This window comes from Triticum aestivum, chromosome 7A (genome assembly GCF_018294505.1).
Source record: "Triticum aestivum cultivar Chinese Spring chromosome 7A, IWGSC CS RefSeq v2.1, whole genome shotgun sequence".
Lineage (NCBI taxonomy): Eukaryota > Viridiplantae > Streptophyta > Magnoliopsida > Poales > Poaceae > Triticum > Triticum aestivum.
In genome coordinates this window covers 495039099-495054578 of record NC_057812.1, presented here as the reverse complement: position 1 = coordinate 495054578, position 15480 = coordinate 495039099, and the positions used below count along the sequence as shown (strand labels likewise).

Sequence of the window (15480 nt, the reverse complement as noted above, 5' to 3'; positions counted from 1 at the left end):
GGGAAGCTCCAGGAGCAGCGAGCAAAGATCGGCATGGTGGAGATCACGAAGATGCACAAGGTTTAGGGAGTGAATGTTGAATAAATCCTAGTGCATCCTCCCCTCTTAGTTAGCTGTTTTTTTTCTGGAACTTTACTGTAGCTCATCAGGCTGTTGTCACCGTCAGGCTGCAGGTAGTTTAGCTCCTTTCCTTTCGGTTTTTCAGTTAGTTAGAGATAGGATTAGTTGTGCTGGTCATTGCCTAACAAACTAGGACCGTTTCTAGTGGACGCACGACTCGCTCGTGGGATGGCGCGAGGATTACGGATCGTGAGGTCTACCTTTGCTTTGTAATTCAGAATAAGAGAGAATGAATAGAAGGAAGAAAAGTTGCAGCTTCAGGCAACACAAAACAGACTGTCCACTACTCTGTTAGTTCTTTTGCAATTGCATTCTTCGATCTTCAGTGATAACATTATACTTCAACCAGTTATCAAATTTACGAAAATAACTTCCGGACAGCTGCTAGGAGACTTAACCAATGTCGTCACGCTGTTATTAGGCATGCCATCATACACAATATGCCACATAAAAGCAATTGGCATGCATCTGAAAAAGATGTATGAAGAAAATCATATGGAACAACATCAATATCGATGGAAAAGAACAGTTTATTTACCCAGCTCACCGGAACAGTTAATTTGGTCTATGGCATCCGACCTTCGCACATTCCTTTACAGTAACTATTGGAAATGATTCAGATTATATGCTCAAGTTCCTTTGGTTAACACGCTGCTAAACACAGCAAGGTCCCTCGCGTTAAAATGCAGGAGTATTTCCTAAACAACTGATATTAGCGGTTGAAGTAAATCACGACAATCCTATTCTTTGACCTAGCCACCTCACAGCTTCCCATGGAAAAAGTTTAAGCATTCAGAACAAACGAGCTTTGCAACTCAATCCCTAGGAGGCACATTATGATCCAACTGTGTGGTACATTTGGGGGGCTTGGTTGCAAAGAAGCTGTGAAACATCCCATGTACAAGATGAAGCTGGAATCCTAGGTTCGACCTCCATGATTTGGGGGACTAACAAATAAAAAAGCCAGACCTCCATGATTCAATGCCAAATAACCCTAGGCTCGAAACATCCCTGGAAACGCCATGCTGCAACATACAGCCAGAACTGAGCCATGAGGAACAGAGACTGCCTGTGCGATACTGTCACCTGGTATATCAACCCTTATACCATGATGCAGATAGAAGTAAGTTCCCTGATCTGGAGTCTACATATACTCCTCACCTGGTATATCAACCCTTATACCATGATGCAGATAGAAGTAAGTTCCCTGTTCTGGAGTCTACATATACTCCTCCATGTACATATTGTGTTGGGAGTTGGACCTGTCGCATCAAGCACTGACCCACTAGATACTTGGTTCTGAGAGTGCGGTGCTTCATATTTTGGTTGCCGAGGGAGTACAGATGGTAAGCTTCTTGGATCTTCATATCCTGTGAGTTTTCACTGTCACAGGTCATTACACGTCTAATGGGGGTTGAAGGATTGCCTGCAAAAGAAAGGCATTAGTAACCCCACAACAACATCCAGAAGATTTTTAACTCTCTTTGATGGTAGTGAAACAAAAAATGTTAACTTGACAAAAGTAGATCAACGTGATGTTTAACTCTCTTTGAGCAATGTATACTCTCTGAATTTGTACTTCCCAAGATACATCAACTGCATGCTTTGTACTAGATGATGCCGTGTGCCTATGATCCTTTGAAGGTATTTTAGCAGAGTGCGCTACCGTTGGGCTGGACTACGCTTCGGTGCCTTAAGGCACCTGCCTTTGTGCCTATGAATGTGGGCCTGACAGGTGGCTGGCCCACATGTCAGGGACCCAAAGGCAGGTGCCTTTACGTCACTGAAGCTGCATCCCGTTGGGCTATACTTGTGTCAGGGGCGCCGGGGCGGGGGGACCATAGGTCTTCAATTGTCAGAATTTCAAGCAAGACACATTGACAGAAAAACATCACAAGAAACTAAATCTTCCCGGGTCTCACTAGGATCATCTTAATCTTAACAGTCACTCTGCATGTTAATTTTATTTAATACTAGCTTCAAAGGAGAAAAAGACGCACATACCTTAGTCATGTCAATCATTGCTAGGGAAAATGTGCATTATAGCTACTAGAAACGGAAAATTTGGAGAAAGATTTGACCTTTTTCAACTACTTCTCATTAATCGAGGTTCACAAGCACGATGGTTTGATTTAGATGAAACCTTCAATGATTCTTTGTCAAGATCAACCTTAACATTTTATACTTCAGGAAAACAGTGCCGCGAATTTCTACTTTCTACTGACCATTAGAACCAGCAATCAAGGTGTTCCTTCCGTTTCTTTGCCGGGGGTTATCCTCACACAAGATAATTTGGTTAAATACTTAAATGTAAATGACAGCGGGACGCGCAACGCGGCTTTTGCTATGAACAGGAGACCATTCAGCATTCTTTTATTGCGTGTTAGCATGCATTGCATGGCAGGCTGTTTATTTAGCATTTAACATTACTGCATCCTGTAGTATTTCACATATATTTGGGACGTGGCTGCAGGGGGGGTAGATAAATCGCTACAAGCACTTTATTATGATCGGGGCTGGAGCAGTTTTTTGGTCTATTTGGCTTTGTAGAAACAGTACTCCCTCTGATCCAAATTAATTGACACGGTCTCTATACAACCTCTGTACAATGTTGTATAGAGGCTGCGTCAGGCCCTGTTTGGATTGTCCTGTTCTTTTCAAATACACCTGTAAAGAATATAGGTCACGGCTCATCGCTTTGTTACCGGCCGAGAATTGCTGAGCGGACGGTAAGATACAGGTGTAAAATAAACACCTCTGTATTTATTTACAACGAATCCAAGCGTGGCCTCGATTAATTTGGATTGGAGGGAGTATTATTTTTTACAATAAGGTCCAATCTTGCAGGCAGGTGCTATGATCGTGTATCAGTTGGCTGCAATCATGGGCATTGTTACAGAAGGTGCAGCACAACAGAGCTTGGCACCAAGAAGCTAGAGTGGCTTACCAGGGAGTTTATGTCCTGGTTTGGATGGTGTGCTAGTGAAGTAGTGATAGGCTTCTCAGTCTGTACTCTCTAGTGATGCTATGTGTGGCCTGTCTTTTTCATTAGGCCTAAATGTTTCGTGTGGTTATGTTGCTTTTTGATGGCTTGTAATAAATAATGTAATAATCAGGGCTGCATGTATCAGCGATGCAGAGGCCGGGGGTAATAAAGCTTTCATTTTACAACAATTACAAAATTAGAACCAGCAATATAAGAAAGTAATGAAGAAAGAACAAAGTCTGTTAGTTAGGACTAGATGCTTGAATGGGACTGAGACTTTTGCCAAAAGAAAGGGTGCAAGCAGTTTGAAAATGGATGTTTTATTCTTCATGTTGCATCATTGGTGATATCAATACATATTATGACTGGATCATCCCTTGTATAAATGATTAGCTGTCTAGATCCCATCCCAGTAAAAGAGATTTGAGTTGGAAATAAGACATTTACCTTGGCAAAGAAGAATGTTTCCTCTGTGATGAAACAGCTGATCCATTTTCGCCACCATTTTCCTCGAGTTCAGCGAAGCGTTTCTTAAATTGGTCGACAGCACTGCAATACCAGAAGATGCAAGCGTATCAGACATGGATGATGACTAAGAGAAGATAAACAAGTGTGCAATAACATATCTAACCTTAAATGAACAAAGTTTCGTCTGTCTGTTCCACTGATATGCTCCTTCAGTAATTGAGGATGATACTCCAAAATTTCTTCAAAGATCAGTTCCTTGATGTCCTCCTTTGTTACTCTACGACCCTCAAATTCAAATTCAATTTTTGGTATCGGTTGACAAGATGGTTCTCGCTCTACCTTTGCTAGTCCATTAAAGTATGGATCTGCCAATGCCTACAATTTGCAGATATATCAAGATCACAATATCTTGTACTGGCAGATGCAGAACATGGGACCGGTTAAGATTCATATATATGGCATACCTCTTCAGCAGAGGGACGATCCTTTGGATCAAAAGCTAGAAGCCTCCTAAGCAATCGTAATGCTAATGGGTCAGCCTTTGGAAATTTCTGCGAAAACGAAGCAGGCTGTTTCTTCCGCATGCATGTCAGATATTTTCTTGCCTTGTCATTCCGCACCTTAGCAGAGGTAGGACAGTAGAAAATTTTAAGGAGACAGAACTACATATAACTTTGACAGCAAACTTCCAAAGATCCATACCTGAGAAATAGCATCTAATGAAGGTGTCCCCAGAACATCAGTTATCAAATCCAGCTGGTGAACAACATTTTTACCAGGAAATAGAGGCTTTCCAATCAACACCTCGGCAAAAATGCACCCTATACTCCATATATCAATAGCTGGTGTATACTGCAACCCAAAAGATGGCAAATTTCAGTGACACGAACAATTGGCCATACCAACTCAAATCAGGACCGGGGGAAGATCTTGTTTACAAAAGAAATATAACAGAAAAATAATGCCACAACTGTGGTCAATACCAAATAAGACGATTTGTAATTGGGACAGTCAACTTCCAATCGGGACCATTTGAATATTTCTTTAACCCAACTAATGCTATGCACTGTTCAGTTGCTCAAGTAACGGATATGTTTCCAACTTTGCAATAAGCAGCATGAGCAAAAGAAATTGTGCTGAAGGGATCCATTTACTTACGGAAGGTTGTTAGTGATAGTTGCTATCTACCTTCTCTACTGTAAATTAAGAGGGTGTATAAACAGGTAAATTGTGCAGAAAATAATTCAAACTCGACGGTAGCCACATCTGAATGGTAGTTAGTAAGCAAAACCGTATTCCTATTAAAATTATAATTCAAACTCTATTCATGTTTCCCCAATATGGAATATGAACATGGTATGGCAAGATAGTTGCCACATGGTTTAGTTCCCATTCAAGTTATTTATGTGCGACAAACACTAACAGGCTGGAACAGGTTTCGGAAAGTGGTCTGGTACCTACTGGGCTCAGTGAGCCTCCAATGTGGAGACCTACCACGGGAATCTATGCAAAGGGAGGCATGTTGGCATTAGGGGCACAAATTCGTGGGACTTCAGAAAGCCTAGCCACCACTCCCACCCATGAAAGCCTGGCCGTGCTTGTCAGTGCTAGCACCCTAGCAGGCTACTAGGCTAGCACACAGCGTTCCCGCTTTTATACGTGTGGATACCTTGAGAGGTGTTGTTGCGAGGCTGTCAGGTAAGGACAATCGCAACTTGTGATTGTCCAGAGGTGCTAGTGGAGGAACCATGAGGAGCTACTAGTACAAGTGTACAACTATATTAGAGTATCGGTAATGATGTGGTCTAAAACTGCAGTGGTCCTTGGTGTACAATATGTATACAAACATTTAGTGATACACGCAAAGACATGGAGTTCCAACCTTGCAGTGCTATCCATCATTCTATTGTTTGCAGCCATATGACAGCACAGTTACAAGTTTGAACAGCATACAATATGGGCTTATGAATCATTAGTGTTACTTCTTTATTGCCAATTTGCCATGGGACATTTGCTGATTTACAAGTATATGATGAGTTCATGGCATCAACTTTTTTGCTCAAATTTGCGCATACAGGTGTAAACGATGCATTACACTTTTTTTTTGGTGCTATAGGCATATAAGACAGACAAATCCAAATATTAAAAAGAAGTCAAAAGCCGCCTCATGGCAATTCCCTCAATACTCACTACAATGTGAGGTGACTCCGACTGTCAGGACCCTGACTGAACCCACTAGTGTTGTATTCCTATTGGCACTTCGTCAGTTAACCAATGATCCAGATTGATCAAGACGAGAAGCAATGGACAGTCCAGATGGGCGCGGGCAAAAGAGTATCTTTACTGTTTACCATTTAAACTCAATTACAATGTACTGTTTATCTTGCTGCTGCCGTCACTGCTGTAATTTCCCTCATACTCACCTCATGGCCAATTCCCTCATACTCACTACAAGGTGAGGTGATCAACAGGCACCGGACATCAAGTTCCAGACCCGCATCCCAACAATGTCATTTACCAGCACCAGTACCAGTACCATCACACAAAAATAATGCCTATTAGGTCGGCATCATCTATATGTATACATGTCAACCTCTCTAACTTCTGATAAATCATAAGTTTGTAACATTGCTTACCTTAGAATAGAAGGACCCACAAAGTTCAGGTGCTCTATACCATCTCGTTGCCACATAATCCTGAAAAGCGAAGTTTATTCTAATTTAGAAGTTCATTTGACAGGAATAGAAAACATTGGATGAGCAATGGAAGACTCCAGAGCAGCCCCAAGGCCCTAAATTAATGGTTAGCTTCAGAACCGTCGACCCCAATCCCACCCTAAAACCAAAATGAGGAAATGGCTTCGTGAAGACCCACTTAAAAGTAAAACTAGATGACATCTTATTTCAACTTGTATGTGACAGTGCACTGATCATTAGATATTCACTTTCCCTTTGTTAGAACCATTGCGTCTCGAATGACAACCTTAAGTTCAACATGACAACGGGGAACAAAGCATGATTCGGTGCTAGTAAATCTCCAATTGTTAGTACTGCAAGATCAACCAATAACATATGCTATTGAGATACAATAACAAAAGATATTGCTTACTGTCCAGAAGACTGTCGTAGGTGCATCATTGAATGCAACTCTCGCCAAGCCAAAGTCACAAATTTTGAGTTTGCAATTTGCGTTGGCAAGCACATTCTTGGGCTTCAAATCTCGGTGATAGACATTTGCTGCATCAAAGCACAAACAATATTTAGCCAATTCTGAACATATGTAGCAACTGAAATGATATTATATAATTTCCAACATTAAAAATCAACCATGCAAATACAAATAGAGTATGGAACCAAATATGCTATGGTTTCGGTAAATACCAAACTAGCCAAAGTTGACACGGGTTCAAAAAATAAAGGAGCAACCTTTTACTTTTATTTGTGCAACTAAATATCTGAGTTGTCATGTGCAATGCTGCATCAGTAATCAATACCCAGATACTCAGCATGCCTTAGTGGGCAAATGCAGAACAAGACACCATAAACACAGGTGATTGTCATACACAATGATACAGCAAATAGGTTGGGGCCATAAACATCAGTGGTCGGGGTCCATCGCGTATACACTGGCACAGGAGCATATTGCAATAACAAGCCTACATGCTACAACAGCATTGCTTCATTTCAAACCAGGCCTTAGATGCAGGCCATGGCGTGCATTCAGAACGACTATCATCTCGACCAAACTGTACCAAACTTTAAATCAGTCGACCCGTTCAATAGATGTTAATTAGAACTCATGTAATTGTTCCAGTGCCATCTCAATAAAAGAAAGAACAGGAAGGGGGAAAAGGGATGAATCAAATCATCAAATGGTTACAAGTGAAATTTGCATGCAAATTAGCATACAACAATGCAAGTGCAGGAAAGAAACAATAGTCAAATAGCTACATGGTCGTTCCATAAGAATAGAAGCGCACGTAACATTTATCTTCATAAAAAGACTGTGAGGAAGTGCATACCTGTGTGCATATATTTCAAAGCTCGAAGCATCTGATACAAGAAAAACTGATAATGCTCCCTCGTCAAATCATCATTAGCCTTTATTACTTGATGAAGATCTGACTCCATAAGTTCAAAGACAACATATATATCTTTGAAATCCTTTTTGGATGGGGGGAGCAAGATATGCTTTATTTCCACTACATCAGGATGCCTAAGAAGCCTGAGAAGCTTGATTTCACGGAGTATGCGTGCAGCATCCGATATATGCTCAAAAATGTTGTGTATCTTCTTTATTGCAACCTTCTCTCCTGTTTGTGTATCATTTGCAGAACATACAAGTCCATAACTACCTTTGCCTATGACCTCCAGAACTTTGTATCGATTAGTATCGCCATATTCAGTAAAGAAATCAATTTCCGCTGCACTCTGAATTAGAGAAAATAGTCAGATAACTAATACTGTTGCACATTAAACCTACGAAACACAGAAGACAATGACCATCGATGATGGTACTACCACTTGGTTACTCTATGATCAAAAGGAAAATGTGTACTTTTGACCCCTAAACTATTATTTTGGGTGTAGATCTGGTCGTCAACTCCTAAAACGGATACTTTCACCCTTCAACTCTCAATACTGTATATTTTTGCTCCATCGAGGTGGTTTTGACTGTTCCAAAATGGTTTTGATCGATGTGGCATCTACATGTAGGCCAAATCACATATCTGCAGTCTTACCAATTTCCTCCCGGAAATTCCTAAAATTTAAGTAAGAAGCAGAAAAAGGCAAATAATATATATATACTTCAAACGAAGATATCAACGAATCTAGTAAAAAGACATCAGTTTTGAAGAAATGGAGAAAACTATCAGAAAGGGGGAAAGAGTAAAATCATATACAGCATAATGGGGTAAAAAAACTCGAGAAAGTCTTTTTATTTACAAAAACCTCAGATTTTCAAAAATCAAGAAAACAAAAAAATAGTCAAAAGAAAAATCAAGAAATTGCAAATAGAAGGAGATTATGATTCTTTTATTAAATTGCTTTTCTTCTAATAAACCAAAAAATGTCGGATTGCTCCTTTTTTCTCTCAAATTCCCTGTAAATACAGAATATGAAATATCATTTTTAATTATATTTTTCTTTTTTTGTTTTGTTTCTCTGCTTTTTAAATAGGTTTGTGGATTTTTAGAATGAGATTAGTGATGCGGCAGACACATGGTGCTGGCGCCGCATCAGTAAAAACCGCTTTGAAATGGTCAAACCGCCTTGAGGGACCAAAAGTACACGAAATGGCAGTTCAAGGGCAAAAATGTCTGACTGTGGGACCAGATCTACACCCGGCCAATAGTTTAAGGGGTCAAAGATACATTTCCAAATCAAAAACACTGCTGCAAGTTAATCACAGACGTTCAGTGGTATTAATGACAAAACCAGAGAAAGAACTGCCTGAGCAAGTCCCTCTCCACCTACAACTTAATCATCTAGTGTCAGTATGACATATAGCTTCCAACGAAACAGTGGACTGGAGCAAAGGTTTTCCGCTGTTACTACCAGGTACGTATAAAGATATTCCTTTGGGATGTAATCACATACTCCAGAGCCAAGAACTGCGCACACCTCTGACATTACAAATTTACAATTCACTCTCTTTGTAGCATGTGGGAAAAATAAATTATTACCAAAGACTGAAGGAGGTGTCCTTATAACCAGTAGCTACTTTGTAGAATAACAACATTACCAAACAAAAATGTCCTAAAGTCACAGCATGTCACCTAGTTTTATTCGCTTAAACTAATATTAAAACCATCTGGACCTCTTACTCGAATTGCCATCATTCCCAACATTTTCACTACTCCCGTCTAAACAAGCAAAGCCAAAGAATCCAAGAGCACGAACCTTCTTGCGCAAATCGCCGTTCTGCATCTCGGAGCCCGTAGTGGAAGCTTCCCAAGATCGACCTTTCTTTCTTTCTTCTCCCTCCTCCCACGATCCCACCAGACACACAGACCGGCCTCTCGCTCAGGCGCGGGTCAGCCGCACTTGCCCCACCGGCTCCTGCTCCGAATCGCGGTCCCGCAGTCGTTCCTGCTCCTCATACACCCCTCGCCGCCACCGTACGTCGCTGCCGCGGCCGCCGCCACGGCCGGGTTCTTGTACGGTTCGGGAAGATCGCGAGCCGGCGGCAGTCGCTTCGGATCTGGGGGAAGGGGAGAGGAGGCGTCGTGCGTGGTGACTGGAGAGAGCTCGTCGGCGTGCTGTGGTGAGGCAGCGGAGGAAGCTGGGGTGACGAGGTGGGAGGGATATTTTCTCTTCTCTTCTCTTTCTCCTCTGTTTTCTCCGCGTGGTGAGGTGAGCTCCGCGTGCGTGGCAGCTATATCTCGTGGGTTCTCGGTGGCGTTTCGCCGTTTCCAAAGGTAGATCACAAGGCTCGGGCTCTCTTTAGACCAAAAATGTACTGTAATATTCATGTCAAAACAAAGTGTAATGTCTCTTATATATTTTATTGTAGAAAATTAGTCATGAAATGCTAAACCAATTCTCGTATGGTTATTCATCGTTGGAGCATAATCAACCTCACTACAATGGTTTATTCCTACCAGCAATTGAGAGCAACTAGAATTCCTATAAAGATGTTGTTGTATCCGTCTCCTGGGGCTCTTCGAGGGTGAAAGCGCCCTCAGCACCGTTCGTTTTCGAGTGGTGTGCCGCGGAGGCCTTCACGGGCTCTTCATGTTGTCTTATCGCCTTGGCGGGTCCATAATCTATGGACCGTGGGCGTGCCCGGGGCCACCATCATGGGGCGCCGTCGGACGCATCCGCAAGGGTGAGGCCGTCCACACCGGTCGATTCTTAGTGGCGTATCGCGGGCGCCTTTTGAGTGCTCTTCACGCCGTCTGATCTGTCCGGATCGTGCACACCCGGGGGAGGAGCCTTGGGGGTTAATGGCAGGTGGACTGCAGGCGGGCACCGGGCCAATGTCATGTGGCATTTCCGCCCTGCTCACATGCGAGGCCATCTCTGTTAGGCTGGTTGTTCATGCTGGTCGGGTCTTCTCGCGCGTTTGCAATACCGCCTTGTCCGTGGGGCCATCTTTTAGGATCGTCTGCCCCGTGTCGGGTTGGTTCGCTCGCGTCGCCTGGTTCCTACGTCACGCCCGCAAAGCCGGCTCGCCCATGGGGCTAGTCGGTCAGGTTCCATTGGCCCCACATGGGTGCGGGCAGGCAACGAGTGAGTTGCGAACTTGGTGACCCGATTTGTTTGCCTAACCGACTCATAGCCCGATGTGGAGCCTACATGTCACCGGTCGGACCGGTTAGGCACGACGCAAGTCGTTGTGTTCCGAGTTGGGGTTTTACATGGGCTTTGCAACCCACTGTCGAGGAGTCTTGCTCGCACTACCCGGACATCCTCTGTCGGGTAGTGTGTGTTGTGCTGGACTGCCTAACGCGGGATGGGACATCGATTGCCATGCGTTATTGCGTTGCTTACAAGCGCTTCGTGTGCTCGGTCGTTCGGCACCGTCTCTCATATTATTTTGTCTTTCTTCGTGTGGCTCTCTCTTTTGATCCATACTAGCTCCACCTCGCTTCTTTCCCCTTGAATGGAAGCGGCTTCGCGAGTTTCTTGGGCGGCCCGTCTACGGGGTGGTTTGAGGGCAGTGCTTGTTTTTGTCCACATGGCCATCATCGGCTGCTCGAGGTAGGCAACGATCGCCGGAAGTTTTTTGGGCTTTGCCAGGGAAACGTCCGGGAGAAGTCGTCTTTTGTCGTCGTATGGCCTCTTAGGGCACTGCGACCTTCTTCGCATGCTTTGATTGTGGTGGTTGGGCATATATGAATTCTAGGTGAGCCGTTTCTTTGGTCATTTTTGTGTGCTCTGTTTGACGAGGTGGGTTTGTTTGATCCTTGTTTCTTTCGCATGTTTGGTTGCTTCGTGACGCCTACAGGATTCAGTGATGTCGTCATTCGGTTGGGTGCACCATCCGTCGTCTTCCTTCGTCTTCCCTGCACTAAGGTTTTCTCATTTGTTTTGCGTGTATTGTGTAGTTTATTCACCTTGTGCTGATTTATCCACGCGTCATGTTTTCGTGTCCTGTTGTTGCGATACAATTGTCTGTTCGGAATGGCGATCCAATTGGATATAGTATGTCCAGGAATTGTTGGTGGATCGTGAGATGATTGATGGCATGCTTGTCCTCGGGGTCACGTCACGGGGCTCCACTCTATTTCCCAGGCAGACCATAGCGAGAAATAAAGTGCACCGCAGGGCCTATGATGCTGGTTCTACGTCCATGCATTCTTGATACGTCCATTTTGCATCATGCTTTTATATCGATATTTATTGCATTATGGATTGTTATTACACATTATGTCACAATACTTATGCCTTTTCTCTCTTTTTTTACAAGGTTTACATGAAGAGGGGGGATGCCGGCAGCTGGAAGTCTGGGCTGGAAAAGGAGCAAATATTAGAGACCTATTCTGCACACTTCCAAAAGTCCTGAAACTCCACGGGAATTATTTTCAGAATATATAAAAAAAATTGGGCGAAAGAAGTACCAGAGGGGGCCACCCACCGTCCATGAGGGTGGGGGCGCGCCCCCTGCCTCGTGGGCCCCCTGGTGGCCCTCCAATGCCCATCTTTGGCTATATGGAGTCTTTCGTCGAGAAAAAAAATCATAAGCAAGCTCACGGGACAAAACTTCGCCGCCATGAGGCGGAACCTTGGCGGAACCAATCTAGGGCTCTGGCGGAGCTGTTCTGCTGGGGAAACTTCCCTCCGGGAGGGGGAAATCATCACCATCGTCATCACCAACGATCCTCTCATCGGGAGGAGGCCAGTCCCCATCAACATCTTCACCAGCACCATCTCATCTCAAACCCTAGTTCATCTCTTGTATCCAATATTTGTATCCAAACCTCAGATTGGTACCTGTGGGTTGCTAGTAGTGTTGATTACTCCTTGTAGTTGATGCTAGTTGGTTTACTTGGTGGAAGATCATATGTTTAGATCCATTATGCATATTAATACCCCTCTGATTATGAACATGAATATGCTTTGTGAGTAGTTACGTTTGTTCCTGAGGACATGGGAGAAATCTTGCTATAAGTAGTCATGTGAACTTGGTATTCGTTCGATATTTTGATGAGATGTATGTTGTCATCCCTCTAGTGGTATCATGTGAACGTCGACTACATGACACTTCACCATTGTTTGGGCCTAGAGAAAGGCATTGGGAAGTAATAAGTAGATGATGGGTTGCTAGAGTGACAGAAGCTTAAACCCTAGTTTATGCGTTGCTTCGTAAGGGGCTAATTTGGATCCGTATGTTTCATGCTATGGTTAGGTTTACCTTAATACCTCTGTTGTAGTTGCGGATGCTTGCAATATGGGTTAATCATAAGTGGGATGCTTGTCCAAGTAAGGGCAGTACCCAAGCACCGGTCCACCCACATATCAAATTATCGAAGTACCGAACGCGAATGATATGATCATGATGAAAACTAGCTTGACGATAATTCACATGTGTTCTCGGGAGCGCTTTCCTCTATATAAGAGTTTGTCCAGGCTTGTCCTTTGCTACAAAAAGGTTTGGGCCATATTGTTGCACCTAATTTACTTTTATTACTTGTTACCCGTTACAAATTACCTTATCACAAAATTATCTGTTACCGATAATTTCAGTGCTTGCAGAGAATACGTTGCTAAAAAGCGCTTATCATTTCCTTCTGCTCCTCGTTGGGTTCGACACTCTTACTTATCGAAAAGGCTACGATAGATCCTCTACACTTGTGGGTCATTAAGAATCTTTTCTGGCGTCGTTGCCGGGGAGTGAAGCGCCTTTGGTAGGTGGAATTTGGTAAGGAAAAATTTATATAGTGTGCTGAAATTTACTGTCACTTGTTACTATGGAACATAATCCTTTGAGGGGCTTGTTCAGGGTATCTTCACCCCGACCAATAGAGCAAAGAGTTGCTGCTCAACCTACTGAACCTACTAAAAATGTTTACTTTGAAATTCCTTCGGGTATGATAGAGAAACTGCTAGCTAATCCTTTCACCGGTGATGGAACATTACATCCCGATTTGCACCTAATCTATGTGGATGAAGTTTGTGGATTATTTAAGCTTGCAAGTATGCCCGATGATGTTATCAAGAAGAAGGTTTTCCCTTTATCTTTGAAGGGAGAGGCATTGACATGGTTTAGGCTATATGATGATATGGGATCATGGAACTACAACCGATTGAAATTGGAATTTCATCAGAAGTTTTATCCTATGCATCTTGTTCATCGTGGTCGCAATTATATATATAATTTTTGGCCTCGCGAAGGATAAAGCATCGCTCAAGCTTGGGGGAGGCTTAAGTCAATGTTATATTCATGCCCCAATCATGAGCTCTCAAAAGAAATGATTATTCAAAAAAATTATGCTTGGCTTTCTCTCAGTAATCGCTCAATGCTCGATACTTCTTGTATTGGATCTTTTATGATGAAGACTATTGAATTCAAATGGGATTTATTGGAAATAATTAAACGCAACTATGAAGATTGGGACCTCGACGAAGGTAAGGAGTCAGGTATAACACCTAAGTTTGATTGTGTTAAATCTTTTATGGATATCGATGCTTTCTGTGAATTTAGCACTAAATATGGACTTGACTCTGAGATAGTAGCTTCTTTCTGTGAATCCTTTGCTATTCATGTTGATCTCCCTAAAGAGAAGTGGTTTAAATATAATCCTCCCATTGAACTAAAAGTAGTTGCACCTATTAAAGTTGAAGAAAAGACTGTCACTTATAATGATCCTGTTGCTCCTACTACTTATATTGAGAAACCACCTTTCCCTGTTAGAATAAAGGATCATGCTAAAGCTTCAACTGTGGTTAACAAAAGTAATATTAAGACACCTAACCCCCCTGAGCAAATTAAAGTTGAACCTAGTGTTGCTATGGTTAAAGATCTCTTGGCTGATAATATTGATGGGCATGTTATTTACTTCTGCAATGAATCTGCTAGAATTGCTAGACCTGATATTAAAAATAAACATAGACCTATTGTAGGCATGCCTGTTATTTTTGTTAAAATAGGAGACCATTGCTATCATGGCTTATGTGATATGGGTGCTAGTGCAAGTGCAATACCTCATTCCTTATACAAAGAAATTATGCATGATATTGCACCTACTGAGATAGAAGAGATTGATGTTACAATTAAGCTTGCCAATAGAGATACTATTTCACCAGTTGGGATTGTTAGAGATGTTGAAGTCTTGTGTGGGAAAGTTAAATATCCTGCTGATTTTCTTGTTCTTGGTTACCCACAAGATAACTTTTGTCCCATTATATTTGGTAGACCCTTCTTGAATACTGTTAATGCTAAGATAGATTGCAATAAAGATATTGTTTCTGTTGGTTTAGGGGATATGCCTCATGAATTTAATTTTGATATATTTCGTAGACAACCCCATGATAAAGAGTTGCCTAGTAAAGATGAAATTATTGGTCTTGCTTCTATTGTCGTGCCTCCTAGTGATCCTTTAGAACAATATTTGCTAGATCATGAAAATGATATGTTTATGAATGAAAGAAGGGAAATAGATGAAGTATTCTTTAAACAGGGACCTATTTTGAAGCACAACTTGCCTGTTCAAATTCTAGGGGATCCTCCTCGACCTAAGGGTGATCCTATGTTTGAGCTTAAACCTTTACCAGATACTCTTAAATATGCTTATCTTGATGAGAAAGACATATATCCTATTATTATTAGTGCTAACCTTTCAGAGCATGAAGAAAATAAACTATTGAAAACTCTAAAGTAGCACTGTGCTGCTATTGGATACACTCTTGATGATCTTAATGGCATTAGTCCCACTCTATGCCAGCACAAAATAAAGCTGG

At 42.4% G+C, this 15480-nt stretch overlaps 1 protein-coding gene across 2 annotated transcripts; it reads right to left on the bottom strand.

Moving 5' to 3' along the window:
• Nucleotides 1–758: 758 nt before the first annotated feature.
• LOC123147769 (mitogen-activated protein kinase 11) lies at nucleotides 759–9936 on the bottom strand. 2 transcript variants are annotated; one of them, XM_044567078.1, is made up of 9 exons: nucleotides 9478–9936; nucleotides 7596–8004; nucleotides 6683–6810; nucleotides 6211–6270; nucleotides 4277–4426; nucleotides 4039–4194; nucleotides 3738–3949; nucleotides 3554–3655; nucleotides 759–1546 (listed from the first exon to the last, which is right to left on the bottom strand). In XM_044567078.1, the coding sequence occupies exons 1-9, from the start codon at nucleotides 9502–9504 to the stop codon at nucleotides 1525–1527; spliced, it is 1266 nt and encodes a 421-aa protein (XP_044423013.1). In that variant the 5' UTR covers nucleotides 9505–9936; the 3' UTR covers nucleotides 759–1524. The 2 variants fall into 2 exon arrangements, with proteins under 2 accessions (XP_044423013.1, XP_044423014.1); XM_044567079.1 differs by lacking the exons at nucleotides 7596–8004; nucleotides 9478–9936 and adding an exon at nucleotides 5998–6022 and having other exon boundaries at nucleotides 6683–6708.
• Between the last annotated feature and the right edge of the window lie 5544 nt (nucleotides 9937–15480).